The 23,913-nt window shown below is 53.5% G+C and overlaps 1 protein-coding gene across 2 annotated transcripts in view; it reads right to left on the bottom strand.

The window, feature by feature from the left end:
* Nucleotides 1–23,913, bottom strand: part of PLXNA1 (plexin A1) — a 119,486-nt gene that overhangs the window by 47,209 nt on the left and 48,364 nt on the right. For both annotated transcript variants that reach the window (XM_027714936.2, XM_027714937.2), the window contains exons 4-10: nt 21,371–21,511; nt 19,122–19,222; nt 18,539–18,662; nt 16,252–16,405; nt 15,465–15,564; nt 6,303–6,417; nt 1,564–1,764 (exon numbers count right to left, since the gene is read on the bottom strand). In XM_027714936.2, coding sequence (XP_027570737.1) covers nt 1,564–1,764; nt 6,303–6,417; nt 15,465–15,564; nt 16,252–16,405; nt 18,539–18,662; nt 19,122–19,222; nt 21,371–21,511 — 936 coding nt within the window. The remainder of the gene's footprint in view (nt 1–1,563; nt 1,765–6,302; nt 6,418–15,464; nt 15,565–16,251; nt 16,406–18,538; nt 18,663–19,121; nt 19,223–21,370; nt 21,512–23,913) is intronic.

Genomic DNA, 23,913 nt, shown 5'->3' with positions numbered 1-23,913 from the left:
TGCCTGCAATGGAGACAGAGCAGCCAAGCTTGGCTACCAGCAGCAATGAGACCCTGGTGAAGGTGACAAGCAAAGACTGGGGCTGGGAGCAGACCTGCATGACAAAGCCCCAGTGAGGGTCACAACACCACAGAGCAACAGCCCTGACAGGTCCATCTGGCTTCTTTTCTTCCCTGAATGCAGCAGCAAGAAGACAAATCTTTGCTTAAGCCACCTGGTTAATGGCTTCTCACAGCAGAGCCCTGCAGATTCCGCTCTGGTCCTGCTGCTCCCTGGGGCCTGGGCCTTGTCCTGATGCCTGCACCCACCTCCAGGCCAAGCACAGAGCCACCAACATTTCCAGCCAGCAGCTCAGGATCAGGAGCATTTCTGCTCTTCACAAACTGCCTGTTACCAAGAAAGAGCCCCGGCAGCACGGCATCCCCCTGGCACTGCCAGCACAGCATCCCCCTGGCACTGCCAGCATGGCATCCCTCGGCACTGCTGGCCAGGGCAGGAGGCAATGACTCAGGACGCTTCTCCTGCCCAAAGGCTCCACAGCCCTGGGATCACCGGCAGAGGGAGGGAGCCAGTGCTCATCTTCAATGGCCTCTAAATGTCACTCGTGCCACCAAAGGGAGCAGGGATCGGTGCTGGTGTTAGGCTGCAAATGAGCTTTCACAGTATGGGAGATGAAAAACAAATTTTAAAAGGATTAAATGGGAGAGAGAAGGGAGGGGGCAGCTCCATGTGGATGAGGGCAGGTCTGTGCAGAGCCCAGCAGGCAGCCAAGGAGCTGAGCAATGCTGGCTCCCAGTGGGGGCTATTAACACCCAGGGTGGTTTGCTTGTGGGCCTGGTGCACAGCGAGAGGCACACACACAGCTCACCCAGGGCTGCAAAACACCCTCTCACTTAGGGATAAGCACCCAGAGAGGGCAGAGCAGGCAGAGATGCCTGCAGGAGAGAGCTGAAGTGACAGGGCTGCAGGGAGCAAGGACACAGAGACAGGGAGTGATGCAGAGAGCATGGGCAGGCAGGCAGGCAGACGGGAATGAGGCAGCTGCTGGTCAGAATCAGGGATGGAGTCAAGGATAGACAGGAGCTGCAGGGGAGGAGGGGAAGCACTTGCAGGGCTGGCCAGCACAGCTGCATGTAGGGGGCTCCTTGTGTGCAGCAGGACACAGAGGAGTTAGCTCAATCCCGCCTGTAAAGTGGGATGGCTTGGTGTCCGGGGAAGCGAGAGCAGGCAGAGAGAAGGAGGAGGCAAGGCTCTGGCACATCTGGGCCAGCTGGCTCCAGTCCAGACAACTTTCTTCAGCTTTGCAAAGCCAATTTTCTTGGAAGTGCTCCTAAAACCTGGTGGCCCCAGCATTGATCCTATCCAGAAAAACCCCAAGCAACCTCCCCATGCACCTGGGTGAAGTGGCAGAGAGCCTACCTCAACGCCACAGCACCAGAACCCCCCGTTACCTGCCCATGGGAGAGTGAACCTGGCCATGCAACGAGCCGGGGTGGTCCCGGGGCAGGCGGGAAGGAGCAGCCCCACAGACAAGGCCCACGCCAAGGTAAACCACGCACTCACCGAGGTGTTCTGGCACTGGATGCTGGTGCTGTTGAAGCGCAGGGCAGTGACACGAGTGGTGCTGCCAGGGATGTGGAAGATGCACTCATAGTTGCGCTGGCCAGACTGCGGCTGAGGCAGGTTTTTGGCTGTCAGGGTGATGGGTTTCACCACACCCACAGGGATGTAGATCTGGGTGGAAGGCAGGATCTGTGGGCAGTCCTGCAAAGGAAACAAGAGGCAGTTGATGAGATGGGAACACTGTGCAGCCTCCCCCCAGCATCCTGTGACCCTCTCCTTGGCTGGCAGGCTGGGCACATGCTTGAGTAAACACTCATGTGCCAGCACCCAAACCAGCATCTCATGGCTGCTCTGCCCACAGCCCTGGAGACAGAAGAGCACAGAGGAATCTGGTTGCAGGGCAGTAGTGTTTTCCACAGCATCAGTTGATTTAGGTGGGAGGTAGGGAGAGGACTCATCTATGGAACCTGTAACCTGGCACCACAACAGCAACACATGTCTGGGCTGACTGGTAATGAGATAGACTTTATTGTGTCATTGCAGTCAGTACGTCTCAGACTTAATGCCCACTGGGCTATGCACTGTCAAGCTACACTCTTGGTCTTCCTCTTTCCCTTACAGCCTCCATCCCCCTTCCTTCACAAGTGGACAGAAAAGCTTGAAGCAGACAGGACCAGCTCAAAGCAATGCCACCCCAACCAGCCCATCTGTAGGCTGCCCAGCAAACAGTGCCTCTGGCCAGGGAATGCTGGTGAGTCCAAGCTGGAGAGAGCAAGGCACCACCCTGCCGGCCCCCTGCACTCCCTGGGGAAGGAGACATTGGGAGGGCAAAGCACTCTACTTGTAATAGCCACAGGCTCCCACCTGCTCCAGGGGAGCTGATGACTCCAGTGTGCAAAGCACAGGGGAGCAGGAGAGAGCAAAAATAAATGAGCTCAGGCAGCAAAACAGCTCTGCAGCCCCTGTGGGTGACACTTCGGCAACAACAGCCTGATGCAATCCCGCGCTGGCTTTGCCGAGCTGGGCAGAGGTCTCACACCTACAGCAGATACTCCTGGGAGTGTTGGTTTGAAATAACATCAAGAAGGAATAACATGTGCTGAAACAAGCTGCTTTGAAAACAGACACAGGGTGGACACAGCCACCCCGCTGCTCCCACAAGGCTGCCGATGGCCACAGCACAGCTGCAAGGGCAGCTCTCACCCCAAGGCCACCAGCAGCCACGTGCGACCAAGGCTGCCCAGCTGCCTCCTGCCACCCTGCAGCAAGCCAGGCCAGACCTTGCACAGCACCAGGCTTTATCGCAGCCAGTATGATTAATTAACTTTCAAACGATGCAGAGAAACAAGAACAAAATTGTTTCATTTAGCAAATATTAACAGAAAAACCCAATTAGTTTTACTCTCTGGTTTCCTGTTCTTCACAGGACTGTATTCCCCAAAAGCACAATTTTTAAAGGGAAGAAATTATTTACCCCCAAAACATACTAAACAAAATGAAAGCAGAGAGGAACAGTGATGTCAGCTCCAAACCAGAGATAGCAACGGGTCTGGGACAGTCTGGGGACCCTCGGTGCTGCTCTGCCACCTCTCTGCTCCATGTCATGGCTGCCCCTCTGCAAAGGAGGGCTTCAGTTGCCCCCCCTTTCAAAATCAGCTCAAGACTCACAGCAGGAAGACACCTCATGCCCGTTGCCATTTCCATGGAGTGGTCTCACCGCTGCAAGACAGTTGTTCCCCACCAGCTCCCAGCTCAGAAGTGCTGTTGGAGGGAGCAGCCCCCACCTGCTTGATCCCCCTCCATGCTGCAGTGGGACCCCTCGAGTGGCACATGCCTTCCCTGCAGTGCATGCACACACTCAGCAAGGATTAGCTCCTGGCTCATTCTCCAACACCCCCACCTAATTTTTCAGTAATTATTGCCGCCAACCCAGCTGGGGTGGTGAGTAAGTGGTGGGTAAGTCCATGCCCCCCCCGCTGGGCTCACCACGGCTGTTTGTAGGGCTGGTGCCCAAGGAGCACAGCAGGCACGTGTGTCCCTCTCCCCACGCAGGCAGGTGGGCTCGTTCTGCTGACTCGTGGTTTGAGCTGAATCCCCCCGTGATGTCACATGCTCCACATCTGCCAGCAGAAGTGTCTCATCCAGCAAAAATGTCATCCCGCGCCCAAACAGGAAGCACCTGGTGCTGGTGGGCGCCCACGGTGCCCAGAGGGGTGGGGGCACAGGGACAACTCATTTCCCCTACAAGTCCAACCGCTGACACAACTTGTTCCAGCATTGCCCAGTACTTCCATCCCTTGGGAACACTCTGCACAGCCCACAGAGCTCTGCATCCTGCCAAAAACAGCCCCTCCTAGCCCAGTCCCAGGAGCAGGGAGCTATGAAGGGATGGGATGAGCGTCTCGAAAAGCAAGACCCCAATACACAAAAACTCCCAAACATTGCACAACTTGGATTTTCTCCTTTAAAACCATTTTTCTAGCTGGATAAGAACATGACATGGGTGTCCAGGTTCGTCTGGAGAGGTAAGAGTTTTAGAGTCACACTGCAAATGCTGTGGTTTGGGTTTCTCTGGCAGGTCTCAGCCCCAGCTGCAAGGCTGTACCATCAGCAAAGATGAGATGAAGGCAGTCTGGGACTGGGCCTAACCCTGGCTTTGAGGTTCCCTCACAAAGTCCTCAGCCATTCCCAGTGGTGGGGAATGAAGAATAAACACAAGCTGAACCTGCTTAAGTTGAACTGACACACTTGGTTCCTGCAGTCCAGGAGCCTTTCACCCTCCACAGCAGCTCTGCATCAGCAGGGGCTGTCACAGGAGAGCTGCTTTTTGGAATGGGATGCTCCAGTGTCCATCACTGACCATCCTATGGTCACCACCATGCACCCCCAGTTGGAAAAAGGGAACAGCAGCCTGTGCTGCTTCATCACCCCTTCCCCAGCACTGCAAGCCCCACAGCAAAGCCAAAGAGGAGGGCAATCTCCAGAGCCCAGGCTTTAAAGCCACCACAGCCAGAGGGCAGGGACATCCTTCCTGCTATCATCATTCCCAGGCACATTTACATGAGTGGTGGCTCCTACCCACAACCCATTCCAGCTGTGCCACCCCCCTAAATCCCCACAAACATCCCTGGCATGTCCAGGACAGAGTGCCATGGGTCACTCTGTGTTTTCCTACAAAACAGTCACTTTCCTACCCAGGAAACCGTGGTGAACCACCGTGGGAAGTAGCAGAGACGGAGATGAGCTCTGTTGTTACCCTCTGTTCCTCCATCTCCTGAGCAGTGCCCACCACACTCCAGCCAACGCAGACAGACCAAATCCTGCTTAAAATAACCCTTCTGCAGAGAGGATGGGGTTGGATGTCTACCATTAACTTGTCCAGTGGTGCCATGGGCTGGCACTGAGCCCCCCCGCCCACCACACCACCCTGCTGGGGACCGGGATGGCCAGGGATGGGGACGAGATGTCTCACCTCAGCCCGGTCACAGAGCCCACAGCAGCGGCTGGTCTGAGGGTATCTCACCATCCCTGCTGGGAACTGCTGAGGCCACACCAACGTGCAAACAGGCTGAGCCAGGCGCTCCAAACCTCAAGCCAGGCACTGCTCCAGGTCCCAGTGTGGCCAAAAGGTCTGCTGGAGGACACCCTGCCTGTGCTCAGGAGCAACACAAGTTCCTGAGCAGCTGGTCCATGGGAGAGCTGTGAATGTCCCAAAGACAACAGCGCTGTGGGTACAGCCAGAGGCTTTTGGGCTTGCCTGGCAGAGAAGGGCAGAGACCAGCAGCCACCTCAATGAGGTGAATGGGCAGACAAGAGTCGCTGTGTTCCAGTGGTCTGGACACCACGTGTTGCATTTGCAGAAGCAATGCCAGGGCTGCCTGGAAGTGTGACCTCAGAGCAGGCTTCTGGATGCCTGGGATGGGCAGATCCTCACTAGATTTCTTCAGGGCATAAACTAGGAGAAAGCAGCTTTTTCCAATCTTCTCATGTTAGTGAATCCCCCCTCAGGCAGCAGGACCCTTCCCACTGGGCCCATGCACAGGCAATGGAAAACCCAGGTAAGTTCAACCAGAGCCTCCTTCCAGAATAAGGACAGAGAAGAAACTCTCCTTCCCATAACTCTCCCTTCAGGACCCAAATCAGCATTTACTGTAGAGTCAGCAGTGGCTTGCTAGACCTCCAAACCCAATCCAAGCAGCCAGCGATGCTACCACAGGCTGGGGACACCAGAACGTCCTGCAAGCACACTGCCAGTGACAGGTTTCCCCAGTGGGTGGCATGGATGCTGCGCAGGATGAACCCCCACAAAAGAACATGCTCTTTAGCAAAGCAGTTGAGACGAAGAAGGCGTGAGGTGCAGCAAAACGGTTTGTTTTACAGACTTCAACCTTCCCTCTCCAAAAACAAGTCGTTCCGCAATGACAGTTCAAGCTTGCTCCCTTCACAAACATCAAAGGAAAATGCTTTGGCGTCTCTGCCTTTGTTTTTTCTTTCATTCACCCTAAAGTGCTCCCGGCTGCACCCAACTTCCCAAGCTGCCTCTCCTCAGCCACACAGCCTCTCTCTACCAGCACATAGTCCCAGCAGCATTTCCCATTTCCCCCTCACTGCTTCTCAGGCAATTCCCAGCACCCCAGGCGAGGCAGTAGGAATGGTTTCCAAAGTGGTCTGTCCTGTGGCCCCCCAAGGAGCCACAACAAGACCGGGACAGGGAGGGGAGCAGTCTGATGTTGCCTTACCTCGGAGAACTTGACACGTCCCTCCAGGAAAGAGCAGTCGGCAGCGTTGTGAGTGCAGATGTGGCGGTACTTGCACCAGTGGCAGGGGAAGGAGCCGTTCACACAGGACAGGCAGCTGCAGAGAGAGAGAAGTGGGCAGCGTCAGGGCAGCATCGAGGCAGAGTCCACAGGGGCACTTCTTGGGATGCTTCAGCAGGACCCAGTATCTCTGGGTGGAAAGGACCCTCGATCCATGGGGCAAGGGTCGTGCACCAGCAGGCTGGGAAGGGAGGTGCCACACACTCTGAATCCACAGGCTTTGCCCATGGTAAGGTGGGGAAACAGCCTTTCTGACACCACAGGGTTTGTGTCCCAGTCGGAGTGGCCACACTCCCTCCTCCGCTTGGCAGACTGACCCTGCCCACCCCACTCTCACAGGGGCCAAGCTCCAGACTTTGGGAGCTTTATTTGGTTTCACTGAAAGGCGATTTTAGCAACAGGCAGCAGAACAAGGGCTCTGCACTGCAGGGGAACAGGGGAGAAAGGGCCAGATTAATGCACGCTTATTGAGAGGAGAATTATAACTAGCGAAAGGTTGGGTCAGATTAACATTTCGGGACTGTAGGGCCTTTCAGCTGCTCACAATACATTGTGTGTGACCCCCTCCCTCAGCCCCCTCATCCCCAGCCCTCCACAGCCGCGCGCGTGTGTCTGTGCGCTCCCACCCCCTCCCTCCAGCCCCAGACGCTTCCGTCTCTCTCCCCAGCCTCCTTTCCAAGCTCTTTGTGCAGGTTCTTGCTCCTTTCTCCCTGTTTCTTCTGGGGGAATGCCCTCAGGGACCCAGGGATGCCAGGACGCCCATGCTCTGCTCTACATTCCTCTTACCAAAGAAACCAGCCCAGCGACCCGATGCCTCTCCCCAGCACAGGAGGGGACACAAAGAGTCCCTTCCTTGTGGAACCATTCACAGGAGCAGCAACCCAACATCCCCTCGCTATCCTCCCCAAATGCACACCCTCTCAGCACACAAGGCATCCCTGTTGGCAGGCACAGGGGATCCTGTGGACCCCCACAGGTGGATGGTGGCTTTCGGGGTTCTCACCCCTGTGAGGAGGGAAGGGGCTGAGCTGTCCTGGGGGGGAATTGCAGCAACATCCCACATTTAGTGCACAAGCCTTCACAGGGCAGGTCTGCATCAGGCATGTCCGTGCAGCCCAAGCTGCTCTCCCAAGGAGGAGACAGGAGAGCTGCTGAGGTATAAGCTAAAAGGCAGTAAAAATAATCAGCCTGGCTTTAAAAAAGAAAAAAAAAAAGAAAAGGGAAAAAAGCAGCAGTACTAGTTTTCTCCTTAGAAGGCTGATACCTGCGCTCACTGATCCAAGCATCAAAAGGATCAGGCCCAAAGCAATTATATTTAAACAAAGACAGGCTCTTTCTCTGAACACAGCTCTGGCAGGAGGCAGGCAGCCCTGCCCAGCCCAATCCTGCTCCTAAATCACAGCTACCTCTCTGCCTCTACCCCTGGGAAATGACAGGAAAACACAGCATCACCCTGTGAGGTGGCAGAAAGACAATCTTCTTGGAGAAGAGATCTTTGGTGGCAGAGCCTGGCACACTGAATCCCTCACCCTCCAGCAGACTTGTCACTTTGGAGGTGTGGGGACAGCACATGAGGGAGCCACAGGGTGAGGGCAGCCCAAAGTGCAAACACACACCCAAGGCTTCACAGGCCCACAGCTTCCAGCTCGCCCTGGGGTTTCACACACCATTACATATACAGCAAGAGCTTCCCAAATCCATGTGCACACACTAAGGAAATATTTAATTAAGCTGCTTGCAAAGGGGGTTGGAAGTCATTTCCATGTTTCGCTCACATTTTCACTTCCAAATGAACAGCCCTTTTAGCTTTACCCACAAATATGCTAATTGAGATGCTCCTTATGCAAATATATGCAATTTTATTTCAGCTGCAGAGATTCAACTTAAAAGCAGAGCCACAGCCCCCTATCTCTGGTTGCTTTGATGGAGGGAGGTGCAGAGAGTGGGGGTGTGGGGAACACAAACAAAGCCGAAGGACAGCTCCTGTCTTCCTGCTAAGGGCTCAAGCACAACCAGTGGACAGGCAAATCCAGGATGTGGAGGAGCAGGACAGGGAACACACAGGTTAATCCTCATGGGAGTAGTGCAGCCACAAAGAGGTCATATATGAGAGAAGCATGGTACAAGCAGTCACAAGCCACATGCTGGGGCGTAACTACCAAGCCTAATTGCCTCCCCCTCCCCCCACAGCAAAAGGAGAGATTTTCCAGTCACCAGCTCTTCTGGGGTCTACAAAAAACATCGTAGTCCCCTTTCCACCACCTCACAAGCCGTCTCAAAGCGATGCAGCCCTGCCCCAGGGACTCAGCCCCAACAGCTGCAGTTCCACTTTGCAGTTCTTCAGGGCCAAAGCCAAATCTTGGCTAGTTCAGGACTCTTCTCACCGGAGGGTCTCCTTTGCCATTTAACTACTACAGGTCCCAGCTGGCCTTCTGGTCTCTGCTTGCCAAGGGATCTCAGGTTATCCTCCACATACAGCCTGAGATGCATGGTTCCCCCTTCCTACTTCAGCCCACCCAGTTGCTTCTAACTTAACTGAGCCATTCCTAAAGCCCCATCCCCCTAGATGGTTTTCATACTCTCCCTTCTGCCGAGGTTCTCCATTAGCCATAAGGACATCAAATGCCACCGTGAGAGCACTCACCACACACATCTTGATCCGCAGCATCCCTGCTGCGTTTAGAGCCTGTCTGGGTCAGCTCCCACCCCCAGCCAAAGACTGGACAAAGTGGTGAGTAAGTCAGCACACAGGTGCCAGTAACACGGTGGAACCTTGTTTCCAGCTTGCCTCATTCCTGCACGGCTATTTGACCACCCCAGCTCCCTGAAAACCCAGGGCAGGAGCTGAGGCAGGGACCCCCAGCTGCTGGTCAGGCTGGCAGCGTGGCTGGGGCTGTATCCTCAGTGTGTCCATATCCCCGGTGTGTCCGTGTGCCACTGCTGTCTGTTCCCGGCACAGGAGCAGGTTGCTCGGCAGTACGATGCCATCTGTGCCGTCTCTCTCCTTCCCACGGTCAGGCACTCTTCCCTCATCACTTCTTGCCTAAGAGGTTTTCATCACTCCTGATAATTAGAGGGAGGCTCTCCTTCATGTGTTGAAGTGCTCCCCTCCTTGAAGCGTGCCAGGAGAGCAAGAAGCCCAGCCAGGAAGAAAACTGATGGTGGGGGTTCAGCACAGACATGGACTCACAGCTTGCTCCCCATCTGCCTCCTCCCCAGCCCAGCCAGGTGCCAGGTGGAGATGAAGCCCAGGCAAGGCAGGGAGAAGGAGGTCAGACCCACCGGCAACGCCCCCCTTGCCTCCTGATGTCCTCGTGCAAGAGGAGTGGCACCAGACTCAGAGCAGCATTTCAGGATCACTCTGTGCCAAGCGCCTCATCCCAAAACAAGTCCAGGCTCACTGCTGGCCTGCAACCTCCCCCTGCCAAAGCAGGCATCCCTGCAGGCATCAGGGCAGCTCTGCCCACCTCTGAGTGCATCAGGGACAAAGCCAGAGCATCACCACACCTCCATGCTTGTCCACAACTCACTACACAGCTGGGTCAACACCTCCCAACACTGCTCCTTCCACTTCCTTAACTGATCCCAAACTTGGTTAGGCCTGCTAGGGAAACACCCGACACTGCTGCAGAAAAGCAGAGATGCAGAGAGAGCAGAATGACAGCAACGAAGCCTCTCCAGGGCCACAAGCACTGCTACAGGATGAGTCCAGACCCAGGGGTGGCCTCGAGGACCGACTCCTTGCTGGGTGTGCGGGCAGCTCTGCAGAAGCCACCTCTGGCCACCACAGAGAGGTCACAGCTGCCTGTCTCTGTGCCTGACCTGAAGCAAAGTTGTAGCTGATGGGAAGCACGGGGAGCCAGAAGTGCTGGGTCCAGGCTCTTCATTTAGTCTCCTTCCTGCTCTCCCAGCCCCAGGCATGCCACATGCCCAAGGAGCCTAGAGCTCTTCATCACACTGAACAGTGAGGGCAGAAAACAAAAACAGCATCCACAGGAGTGAGATAGGTCTGAGTAGCAAACATGAGAGGGACACGAGGTGCAAGCATTGCACACACATACATACACACAGAGATTGAGGCTATTTCCATGGAGCAGTGCATTCCTGAAGGAAGAATGGGGAGCAAAGGGCAGGGAGGAGGGACAGGGGCAAGTTGAACGGCACCAAGAGCAGAGCAGGGGAGGTCCATTAAAAAAGGGGAAGTATAAACACCGTGTTGATGAAAACAGCATCTGTGCAGGCACAGCACAGCCGCCTGTGAGCCCCCTGACTGCTGCTCAGACCTCCTCTTGGCAGAAGATGCTTCCTTAGTGAATACTCAGCTCCGGCATAGCCTGCATCTGGAGCAGCAGCTGTCAGGGCTGAGGGGCTGAACTGCAGTGCTTTGGGCTTCATATCCATCTCTCTGCCCCAGGAAGAGGGGAAATCCTGAAGAGCTGTGGGACCAGATTGTCAGTGTCCCCCCCAGCCCCTACATGGACCTACAGGCAGCTTTCTGACGAGTGCCCAGACCCAAAGCCAGGACAGGCATGGGGTGGAAGGTCAGCTCTTGCCTCCTTCCATCTCTGCCCATCTCAATCAATTTCTGTCCTTTTGACACAAGTCCAATGCTATTCCATTGCTGCTGGGTTTTGCCAAAGTCCTTACTCACAGGGTAACAGCTGGACATGCTGACCCACCACAGGATGGTCCGGGTCATCCACCATTGCGCTGAAGGATGCAGAATCATGCTCTGGGTTTAAAGGTAATTCCCTTGAAACATCCTCAGCTGCCTCCCCTCACTGAAACACAACATCAGGTTGTACCAGCCCTCCTCATTCACGAGAAACATGACATAAACCAGGTTATCCCAAGCTGTCTCTGGGGCCATCCTACAGATTTTCCACCTGCCCCAGCCCAGGAATACACAGGGATCTGTTACCACCATGCAGCTCAGCCATGCAAACCCAGATACACTCACTCAACTGCTTGCAGCCATCTGTCCATGCCTTTGAATGGAAAGCATCTGTAAGCATCTGGAAACGAGCAGCACTGGGCCAGCAGAGAAGCAGCCAGGCCGTGTGCGGGCAGACGGAAAGGCTGCAGCGAGGAGCCCAGTGGTACGAGGACTGGCATCATCCCACGAGTGCCAGCGGGTGCCTTGGCCACCAGAGCAGCCCAGCCCCACCTTACCTGGCACAGCCCGGTTGCTCCCAGCCCTTGGGACACACATTAAAATCCCATTTACTTAATGGAGGCTTATAGGGAAAGCCTGACCTGTGGGATAGAGCCACAGTAGTGTCACTTTGGCCTGGAGGGGTTAAAGCCATTTGGCATGTCTGCCCCTGCTCCATTCTTGCAGAAATTCATCACCCCACAGACGATGGGACCCGACTGTCACAGCTCCCACTGCAGCAAGGCACAACCACAAGGCTGGTAGCACCATGACAACCTCCCGGATTGGAGACACCAACACAGGTTTCCAGGATGCTCAGATCCCCTCTCAGCGTCAGACCTGCTGACTTGTGATTTTTCTCCTTTCCTGGTGCCACCACCTGGATTTTTGCTTCCACGTTGCAATGGCTGGACATGCTGGCAGGGAGTCGAGTCTGGTGATGCACTGGGCATGCTGGTGCTTGAAAGAACAGCAGCACTGCAAAACCTGCCCACAAAATTGAAGGAAGCACCAAAGGCTCTCATCTTCTTCCCCATCCAACTCCACTTGCCAGCTCCCTTCCCACAGCCGCACTCTTCGAAAAGCCAAACCACAACAGGATTTATGAAACAGTTTCCAGAGAAGAAATCCAGCAAGGAAACATGGAAATAGTGAGAATAAATACATCTTAGTATTCCCTGGAATTGCTCATTGGCTTTCAGTGAGGATTCCCCGCTCACCCAGCCCACCAGCAAGAGCGGGCACTGCCAGAGGCAGGCAGGGAGCCTGGTGTTACATCTTTATCTTGAAAGGGAACTCATTTCCCCACAAACGCTTTGAAGAGGGAGTTTAACACTGACAAAGACAACCTCAACATCTGCCCGAGCAGGCGCTGGACTGGCTGATTCATTAAGACAATCAAAGGTGCCAAGTGGCCTTTAAATGCCTACTCATGATCTGTGTCCCATCAGAAACCCCCCAGGGAATCCATCCTGGTCCCTGCCATGGCATTTTTCATCATGCCCTCCACTGCAGGAACCAGAGCCTGTCTCCAGGAGATGCAGGGGAGCCTGCATGGGCAGCCCTGCTCTCCTGCCATGGGCTGGCAGCAACCCTCAGCCACCCACGTCCCCCTTTGCAAGGGCCCCATTTCTCTGCATTGAACTCTTAGTTTCTACTCCCCCATTCAGTTCATCTCCCACAGCTCAGCCAGAAGCATCCCCTGCTTTAGGAGGGGATGCACAAACCTTTAGGAGCAAGATGCCCAAAAGATGCCACTGCCTGGTAACACCTGCCTGAGCCCCACGGGAGCCCTGAGTCTGCTGGGGTGTGGTACACAAAGTTGGGATCCCCAGAAGCTTCCAAGGTGACTCTGTTGGAGAGGAATGGAGCCCCAGAGAGGGTACAAGTCTCAGACCAGGGCTCCCAGAGACCCTGCACAAAGTACCCCATGAATCAGTGGTGCCAGTCTGTGAAGGGCACAATCCCACACAGGTGACACTATCTAGCCCTGCTATAGCAGACAGGACAGCTATGGAGCTCTAACTGGAAGGCACCCCCCTCAGCCCAGATCATCACAGCCAAACATACAGGCAGCACAACCCACTCTGGACCCTCCTTTACTGCAGGAGAAGGGATCAGAAGCATTTTCCCTTCTGCAACCCCTCCCTGGACCAGGTGGGTTCAAGGAGTCCCTGGAAATGCATGGGAAGAACAGTTTTGCAAGGTGATGGGAAACGAGAGCCAGGATGCTCACACAGCAGCAGGACCAGCCCCACAGCCTGCAAAAGGGCTTCAGCAGCGCGTTTTGCTGATGCCTTTCCAGATGTCTGCTGAAAATAAGAAGGGTCAGACTCTCTCCAGCGCACACGGTGGAGCTGCGTTGGCTTCCCTGGAGCTACCCCAGCTGACATCAGCAAAGAGCTGCCTTATAATCCTCCCATCTCTCCACAACCATCTGAAAAATCTCGCCTAAACATTTCACCCTCAGCTGAGAAATGATTTGACATGCAGAACTCTGGCTTCCAACCTAAGCAAAACTGCCCAAATACAAAAAGAAAACGTAATGCACAGTGATCAGAGATCTCCACAGGAAAGACATTAGCCTCATGGAAAACCATATTGTTCCTAATACAGAATTTATCAGGCTGACGTATAGATTTTCCTCCACAAAATATGAAACCTGGATCTGAAAGGCTATTAACTCCAGAGAGATCCATTAAAGACGCCTGTCTGCAAATGGTATTTAAAAGTATTGCATCATCCCAGGAGGTATTGTCATGCTCTTTGGCTATGATTCGACTGCAGGTCACATAGTTAAAACTACCTCCAAACTAAAACTCTTGACATAAAAAAAAAATAATAATAATGTTCACCAGCCTAGAACATGGACTTTTCTATCAGCTCCAACTGGAGCCCATAAATATTAATGCATCCATAATTAGCCTTTTTAAATAATGCATCCAAAATTAAACATCAACGCAGTAATAAATCAGTCAGGGCTCTTTGTTGTAGGTTTGTTTGGGGGGGGGATAGGGTTTTTTTCCCCCTCTGTGTCAGGCACATAAAATAAAATGCCAATTCCCTCTCCACCTCTTCCCACCGGAGTGCTGATTGGACCAAATCTGATGCCATTTGTACTTAAAAGTCATCTTTCTTTCATTTAGAAAAATAAAAGTCATATCTAGTTTTTGATTTGCAAAATAATGACATGCAGCCAGCCTGAGCCAAAGCTGAGCTAATGTTATTGAAACCACAGGACGTGAAGGGAGACAAAGCTCATCTCGGAGTCAAGGTGAGGCAGAAAGTCAAGTTTGCAAACTCTCCTCCCTCGCCAGCACAGGGCTCCCAGGAGCAAAGAGCAAAGAGCGGGAGGGCAAGAATCCCTGTGATGCAGGAGCTTTGCAGGGGCCCTCCTCTGACACATCCCTCCCGGAGCTCACTCCGGATGCCCAGCCGGGGCGCCTGCATCTCACCTGCTTTTCCCTGATCAAGGTGGAACTCCAAACAGGCTTTGGAGGAGCAAACTCCAGCAGAGTCCCTGAGCCAGACTTAACACTTTGCAAAAAGACTTCCAAAAGGCATTTGCTTATCTATAATTACTGATCAGCTGGAGTGTCACCATCCATGGGAGGTTCCTGGCAGAGTAATGAAATCACTTGCATTCTTGAGCTCCAAATTCTTTGCCCAAACACACCCCAGCATCAACTCCAGTCCCACAGCTCAGCTCAAGCACAGTGTTGGCAATTCCTCACCAGGAGTTGAGGTTTGAGAGTTTAGACACCCTGCTTAGACAGTACATCAATAATCCACACCTTCTCTATTTTATCAAACACATATCTCAAGCTGTCTAAAAACCCTTACAGGAGTAGATTTCACAGCAGCCTGACAAGAAAGAAAATTCACAATTACTTCCAGTCAGGAAATTCTTGGGTAAATGCCCCAGGACATGCAGCCTGTTCCATCCCATGTTGCTGTAACTTTCCAGCTCCCTCTCCAGCAAGCCTGGGAAGCAGGTACCGTGGCAGGAAAATACAGGCTTCTCTTTTTGCATTGCCAAGTCCCTCCTATTAACTGTTTCCAGGAATAACAAGACACTTGGCATTTTCAGTCACGTGGATTGATTGCTACAGTCTGCAATGCAGTAAACTTCCTTTTTCTTCCAAAATTTTGCCAAACCCGAAGTCCTGCCAAACCCGAAGTCCTGTTTTGATGTGAGGTTCTGCCCTGATGCTACACATTCCCACACACCCAAACCAGTTGTGGGTACTCTGGTCACCATCCCAGTTTACACAGGCAAAAGGAGAGGTTTCTCACTGTAAACACCACTGTACTCAACTGCCCTTTCCTATTGCAACATTAGCACCTGGAAAGCTGAGAACTCTCTCCCAGTCTCACACCATCCCAACAATCTGTTCCCAGAGCCCTCCCACAAAGTCCAGGCCACTTACGATTGATGAACGCTGCAGTTGTAGAAAACAAAATCCACGGAGGCAAATTTCTTCCCTGTCTCCTTGGATTTCAGGTAGAGTTTCACCACTCGCTTGTCCCCTTTGAGAGACAGAAAAAGGCATCAGAAAGGATACACTCCATGGCCCAGCATTCAGCTCAAGGCTTGTGATGTGCTGGAGAGAGCTGGGCATCCCCACTCCATGCAGTTAACTAACAAAATGCCCCAAATGTGGCAATAAAAAGAGAGTGTTCACCCACCCCCACTCAGACACCAAATAGGCCAGGAGAGCCCAAGTACAGCTCTGAGCCCCTACAGCTGAACATAACCTGCTGGCATGGAGACTGGTGCCTTGGGTTGTACTGGTGGTACTGAAGGGGCGTTTAACAGTCCTGGGGTCAGGAGAATTTCCCAGAGCCCATGGCCACCTACAAGCACATCTGCCCAGGAATGGTCCACAGGTGGAAATAGGGCCAGCGTGCCCAGGAGTGGTCAACAAGTAGAATCATAAAATGGTTTGGATTAGAAGGGACCTTAAGAATCACCTAGTTCCAACTCCCCGGCCGTAGGCTGTGCCCAAGTAGCTGTGTCCATGGCTTGGAGGAGACCAACGACCAGCCACAAGCAGCACCTACACCCTCCTACACCCTGAGAACCCAACTCGGGTCCAGATCTCAAGACTGGGATTGCTGTCACCAGAGGACTGTGCTCTTCCACATCTGCCTGTGGGGCAACACATGGGACAAGGTTTGTCTCAGGCTTTTTCCCACCCCAGGGCACAAGCTCACCGCGGCCCCTGGTGATGGGGATGACGTCCTTGGCAGAGGGAGAGCTGCAGTAGATCTTCCCATCCTCAATGCGACTCTCAGATTCAGTGAAGTCTTCAAAGGAACAGTTGACTCCTGCCGAGAGGTCTGGGACGTTCCAGGCCTGCAGGACCAGCTGGGGAGGAGTGGCAAGAGCATCAACACAGAAAATTTGCAAAAAAACTCCTCTTTGTGTAAGTCCAGCAAACAGAAAAGACATGGGGTGCAATCCCTACTCTGCCACCACACGTGGCGGGGAGACCTGCTCTGGACTTTTGCAAGACAGCCCCATCCATGTATCTCCCTGCTCAAGAAAGGAGCATGGATTTAAATGGGTTAAGAGATGGAATGACTCACAGCCTCCATCCTCGGCCCTTGCCATACCACAAGCCATTACACCTCACCTCTCTACAGAAACCAAGAGCAGTGTCAAGGCTGAAGTGTGTTTCACAGAAAGGCACCCACTCTGGGAGAGTCGAGGAGGGGAGGAATCCACCTCTTCCTTCACAAAGTCATCCCCAGGGTCAGCAGTTCTCACTTTACAAAACGCTTGCCTTATTTCTAATTTGAATTTTTCACAGCTTCCAGCCATTAGTTCTTGTTATGCTTTTCCTTGATAGATTAAAAAGCCCTTTAGTCCCTGATATTTGCTCCTTGTAAAGGCACTTATACTCTGTAATCAAGTCACCTCTTAATCTTCTTTTTGATAAGCTAAGCAGATTGAGCTCTGGAAGTCTCTCACTGCAAGGCATTTTCTCCAGCCTTCAACTCATTTACATGATGTTTACGGGAGGTTTTCAGTCTCTCCCATTGAAAGCTGGACTTTAGCCCAAGCACAGCATCCCTATGTCAACCACCCCAGACCTCCATGCAGCATCCTGCCATCAGCAGGGAGATAACTACCCCAGGGGTGAAAACACTGCCCAGCTCCCAGCTCTACCCAAGGAGCACCGAGAGCTGCACAGCGAGAGCTCAGCCCCAGCACCGCTTTCCAGAACATCTGGAAAGGGCTCAGCCCCGGCACCACTTTCCAGGACATCTTCAGCCATGTTTAACTTTAGACTTGGCAATATCAAACCCCAGCTTCTCTGCTAAACCAGCCACACTCAAACCCAACCGCTCTGAAGGAACTCTCACTCGTTCCACCCTCCAGTGCCATCATCCCAGAAGGTCCCATCTGCAGCTATATCGCATTTATCTCCACATTACCAAAGAACATTTACCCCTGCAGAAGTGATTTCCAAACTGTTTCCATCCAGTGACAATTCCCCTCTGATGAGGAGTTTTTGAGATCTGTCACGGAGCCAGTTCTTAATCCACTTAACACGTGCTTTATCAATATTGTATAATGCTAATTTTTAATCAGAACGTTGTGTTGTACCGAGTCAAATGCCTTGTAGGAGCCTAAAGACATGACATCCCTGCAGTCCCTCTTCTAATTCAAGTCATAAATTCATCAAAGAGCAAAATGTGGTTTGTCAGACATAAAACCATGTCGACTGGCATAAATTATATTCCCATCCTTAAATCTTTTTCAGGTGTATCCTGAACCTGCTCTTTCTTTAGTTTTTCTAAATCTAAAGTCCAACTAAACAGTCTCTGACCATTTCGCCCTTTCTGCATCTGAGAAAAAAAATAAGCACCTTTTATGTTTCTCGGGCTTTTCTCAATATTCAATTATTTATTACAAAGTCATATTATTACAAATATCCACAGGCCATAGAACTCCTTGGCCAACTTTTTTAGGATTCCTGAGTGCCGGATACCCAGACCTGGCAGTTTATTGCTAGTATATGCTGTTTCTTGTTCTCTTCATGGTGCTAATGGCCTGGAAAATACTTCAGCGAAGTCCATCATCCTTTCTGTCTGCACAGAGAAAGAGCAGCAAGTTGTGCATCAAAGCCTCATCCCAAAATATCTACCTCAGGCGAGGGTCAGAGACAGGCTATTGAACTAGACAGATCGCTGGCCACGAGTGGCATTTCTGATGGTTGTGCTTGTATTATGCAGAAATATTTATTGCTCAGTTGTGTCTTTTCTGAATAATCATCAACTGGTTTATTATCTCCATCAATACGGAGCCAATGGCCAGCCCTCATCAATGCCCTGCACTTCGCTATGTTTTATTTGTCTCAGACCCCTCTTCCCCTTTCTCCCTGCTTGTCACATAGTCATTACTTATTTTTAATTGTCGTCTCCCCAGCCACTGCCTCCAGAGGGTCAGGAGGTGTCTGGGGGGGGGAATCTGAGGGGAGCAGAGGTGTCTTACCGGGACCTCTGACATGGTGACCGAGATGTTCTTGGGCTGCACGGTGAGCTGGACGCACTGCCGCAGGTCGGAGGCGAAGCGCTGGGGCTCGTCCGCCCGCTCGCACCGGTCCTTGCGTGAGCATCTGCAGGGGGATGAAAGCACAACGGTGAGGAGCAGAATCCCCCAGGGGGTCCTGCATGGCTTTGAGCTGACACCACAGCACACAGACTGTTCGACACAGAGATGATATCAAGGTAGGGATCTTGGGTGCCCGAGGCCTATACTGGAGCTCTGCTCTCCCATGGGACTTCTGGGGGTGTTTTATATTCAGTTTTTCTTACTGGCACAAGGATGCCGAACCCAGGAGCCCATAGGCAGGATTAGTAGGCCCTGTCAGCAGCTTCACCGTGCATGGATGCTCATAAGCACAGCCTGGGCACTGCGGGAGGGGATGACAGGCCCCTTGGACCACTCCACCCCTCCACATTTTGGGGACAAAGCTTGGGGGGGATGTCCCCAAAGAGACCATCAGTGGGGATGGACACATTTTACCAACTGTAGGTTGCTGGCATGGCCCCAGGGACAATCCTGTGGTACTTACATGTTGTGGAGGACACACCAGCCACAGTGGGGGTCCCGGGAGCCCAGGCACAGCTCGCAGCTCTCATACTGCTCACAGCTCTCCACTGGCACACGCGTCACCTGCAGGGGACAGGCACAGAGTGAAGGGGGACAGGCTGAGTGTTTCTCTGCTGTGCCCACACCTTGATACCATAGACACCCAGCACAGACTCACCCTGGCCCATTAGCAGGAGGCAGGAGCAGCGAGCAGGCTGAGCCCCTCACCATCGCCCCCTCCTCTCCCAGGCCCAGGCAGTACATTTGTAGGCAACACATCCACCCCAGAGATGCTTTTACCCCAACAAAGCTCCTTTCATCGTTGCATCTTTGCAGGGTTTGGGAGTGGGTTGTGCAGGCTCAGCCCCACACCGGCTCCCAGTGTCAGTCGGGCACCCCACGGCTGCTGCAGCCCTGCTCCGAAAGGGTTACCAGTTCTTTATTAATTGCTCCTCCAGATTTGATTAAAATCCCCTCATTCTCCAAGCCCTTCGAGCTCTGTTACAACTGTTCATTTAATTACTTTCCACCAGCACTCTGATAACACCAAGCGTAGTAGGGAAGAGAGTGGGCTTTATTAAGGAGAGGGGAGGAGAAGAGGGGTGACAGGGAGGGGGTGCAGGGAGCTGCCTGTTCGCCTGCTGCGAGGAGCCGGCAGCACCGAGCAGCTGCCCGTGCTCACCACACTTGTGCCTCAGTTTCCCCACTGCTCCCACGGGGCAGGACTCTCTTGTTAATTAAAATTTGCAAACTTCTCTCCTGAAGGCTAAACCTGGGGTGTTCTCCCTCCTCACAGCCCAGCAGGACACAGGCTCAGTGTGATGTCTACAGGACTGAGATAGCCGACCAGCCAGTCCCCCTGGGGTGCATACAGATGAGGATATCTGTAGTGTTCCCTTTTGTTTGTCCCTGGCATTCCTTCAGGCAAGTGGTGACAACGGCATTGGCAGCGGGTCCCTTTCAGGCAGACCCTACACAGACAAGTGCCAGCTCCCAGCAACTGTGGTGGCCCCTGGGGGAGATTCCCAGTCCAGGTCAAGACCCCCAGTCTAGGTCAGAATAACTGCCCCCTCGGCATCCACTTCTCCACCATCTCCCCCGCAGAGGGGTGGCTTAGCTGAGTCAGCCCTGGGACAGACACACAACCAGCGATGGAAACACAGCCCAGGACAGTGGCATGGAGGAGCCAAAATGCAGTTTCTGCCCCATCTGGAAAGCCACATGCTTCCAGCAGCAGAGCAGAAACCAGAGATAGGCACTGGGACGAACGAGGAAAGGGCTCTGCTGTCCCCACAGGGCTGTCTAGACAAACCCATGTCCCTGCTCCAGCATCCTTCCCCCTCCCAAGCCCCCAGGCTAGCAGCCAGGAGGCTGTTATACTCCAAGCTCTCCTGGCAGTCCCACTCTGCACACACCTCTGGTTAGGCAGAGGAGCTGAGGTGCTGCGAGGCACAGGCACACCATGTCCCAGCACAGCCACCTTGTGTCACCCCACCAGGCATGGCATGTGTCCCCATTGGTACCACATGGTGCCACCATAGTGGCATGAACCTGCATCACCCCCTCCAATGCATCCCACCAACAGATGAACTCACACCAGCAGCTCTCCCACAGGTCGTGAATCAAGCAAATGCCCACAAAGACAACCAAAACTTCCTATCATGAGCCCAGATCGTGCTGCCAGGATGGCAGCACCAGATCCAAATTAGGTCTGTACCTCCAGTTGGCTCAGCACAAGCAGAGGCAGGGACCAAGGGGTGCACACCAGGGGTCTGGGTTTGCACCAGCCCATGTCCCCTCTGCCCTGTCGTGCAAAAGCAACTGCTCCAGAGGAGAAAAGGTCGTTCAGAGCAAGGATCTGCTAGCCTATAAAACTCTTGCTCAGGAGGGGATGGCAGAACAGGGAGGAGGATTATGGCCTTGCAGAAAGGGAAGGGTCAGGAAACCCTTGTCCCCAGGGACCGTGGGAATTTCAAGCAGCTGCTGCTAACAATTAATGCCTTGGGACAGTGTTTCTGCAGAGAGGAGCAGGGAGGAGCTGTCCCTGGGATCCCCAGTCCCTGCAGACAGGAGTAGGAAGGAGCTGTCCCAGGGTCTCTAGGCATCCCCAGTCCCAGGAAGTAAAGGATAGACCCCATCAGGGAGCTCCCCAAAAGGCTTCCCAGCACACAGGACTGCAGGCTGGAGCTGCAGTGTGAGCTGCTAAGTCAGGAGAGCAGAGGGGGCTCTTACCTGTTTCTCAGTCATGGCGTAGATGTGCTGGCGGTCAGGGCTCAGCACCAGGTCTCGCAGGATGGAGCTGCCCTCATGGGCCACAACATTCTCGTACTGCAGAGCTTGGTGCTTCCTCTCAGCTGGCAAGTCCACCAGGATCTGTGGGAAGAGCAAGGAGGGGTGAGCATGATCCCACAGGCACCTCAGCCCCCACCCAGGATGTGGGATATGGAACGTGCCCCACTAGGGATGCTGCCTGCCGTCCCACACCAGCGTGGCCATGCCACACCCCTGCCGTTCTGCAAACGTCCCAACCCTTTCCAGAAGAGCAAACTGCAATGTCTTCTTCCCTTTACTGCATTTGTCTGGTGCATTTGCATCGCATTCATGCTGATGGCATTCATCTCCCTCCAGGGAGCGAGGCCACAGTCCCTGGTTCTCACGCTGCACCCTTCTACATGCTGCCCTGTTCCCCCACTGCTGCTCAGCCCCAAAGCCCCTCCAACTTGTAGCATGGAGCAGATGAGCCCCCAGCTTGCAGCAAAGCATCAAACCTCATTTTGCCAGAGCAGTGCCAAAAGCAGCTTGCACATCACAGGCAGGACGCTGCAGCGCACGCAGGCAGGGCTTGCATCTCCCCATCCATCAGGGAAAACACTTGGGCTCGTGACCGGGGAAGTCAAGAAGGTCTCAAGGAAGTTTGGGGTCAATAGAGGTTCAGAAAGAGCCTTTGTTCCCTGAGCAGGAACACAGCGAAGGATTTAATCCCCTTATGGTTCACAATTACGTTAAAGCTCTTCCTAAGTACACCAGTTCCTGGCTGTACCAGCGATAACCACATCAGGAGGCACCACGGGGCTGGAGGCACACACCACACAGGGGTGTGTGCTCTGCACTCAGTTCTGCTACTTGACATAACCTGATTGCCACCTCTGCAAGCCGCAGATACTTCCTGCTCATGCCATCGATTGTGATACCCCCAGATTAGGGCTGTCCCCTAGCACAGGGCAGCCTCAAGGGAGGCAGTGCCAGAGAAACGGCTCAGGGGGTCTGGTCTGCTCCTATGGGATGGGATGGGATGGGAATCATGCCAGCAGCACATTCTGCAAAAAGCCCAGTAGCAGGCAGCGAAGCATCGTGCCCAGAGAGACAGCACAAACTCTGCTCAAGATCAGCTACGTGCTGCTGCTGGCACACACAGGGACCTGGTCCAGCACCTCCATCTGCAGGACTCAGGATCCTCCCACAGCAGAGGGGCATATCCATTGCTTTGAAGAACCCCCCCAAGTGTATCCCACAGCCCTGCCCTGGTCATTGCACCCGCTCCCACGGCCCAGTACAGCCTTGCACCCCCACAGCAGCCACTCCAGCATCCCAGCCACCTCGTCTCTCTTCTGCAATAAATTGTTGCCAGCATTTGCACAGTTCCCAATCAGGAGGATACGGGTCGGGAAAGCAGGATCCCGGTGTGCAGCTGATTAGCATGGAAATGTATGCGGCTCACAAACAAACCGGTCCGTTTAATTAGAGCGGCGCCTTTGATTCACTGCCAGCCTCCTGCATGCACCAGCCCCGGATTATTTTTAGGCAGTTTTACAAAACAAATGTATTTAATTAAGAAAGAGACCCCTGAGCAACCAGAGAGAGATGAGTCCTGCATAGCAGTGAGCAAAGGGGCCGCCCTCTCCCCGGGGATGTGGCGACCGGGCTTGCAGGGCCAGGCTAATTCTTGGGAGCCCACAGTACAGCCAAAAACCCCCTGTACATCCCTGCACAGGACTGAAGAGCCTTTGTCACAACCCAGAATGGTCCTAGTACTCATCTGACTTCACAGCATCCTTTGCTACTACCCCTGCACAGACTCTGCTCCCCATCACCCCCACACTTGGTACCATTGTATGCTGGGGAATCCAGAGGCCCCTAAAGCCTCTGTCTGCCCTTTGTGCAGGGGTATCTTGTTGCCCAGGTCCATGTTTGTTCCTACTCTAAACATCAGAGGAGGTCAAGCCCCTGACACCTGTAGTACAGGGACATGTGGCACACCTGCCCTGCGGTGTCCCTTGCTCAGTAGTACCCAGCATCACCCCCAGAGCCCAACCCTGCCTCCCCACATCTCATAGGTTGCTCCCCTCTCAGCTCTCAGCTTGTCCCCTACAAAGTCCTGTCCAAGCCAGCTCTCCAGGGGAGGGTAACAGGGAATATCCTCCCCTCCCTAGCAAGGCAGCATCTCCCCACCTCGCTATGGCAATGTGACAAACACACCTTTCCAATCCTTTTATGGGCCGCAGTTGCGGCACAGAATAATCGATGGAGTTTTACCCTGGTTCTAAAATAGATCTATGGCTGGATGTCGCACTGGCAGTAATTTTTAACTAGCGGGGTAATTTCCCCATTACATTATTGCACTGCGCAGTGCTGGGAAAGAGAAAGAGATGTATTAAAAAAACAACAGACATGAAGCACTTCCAGTTAATTTGAGGCTCCAGGAAGAACCTAAAAATACTCTCAGTAGTCAAATGGGGCTGAAGCCCAGCCTGACACACGTCAGGATGCTCTGGGGG

This window comes from Pipra filicauda, unplaced genomic scaffold (assembly GCF_003945595.2).
Source record: "Pipra filicauda isolate LSUMZ 115617 unplaced genomic scaffold, ASM394559v2 scaffold165_size2600900_pilon, whole genome shotgun sequence".
NCBI lineage: Eukaryota > Metazoa > Chordata > Aves > Passeriformes > Pipridae > Pipra > Pipra filicauda.
This window is presented reverse-complemented; position numbering and strand designations above follow the sequence as displayed.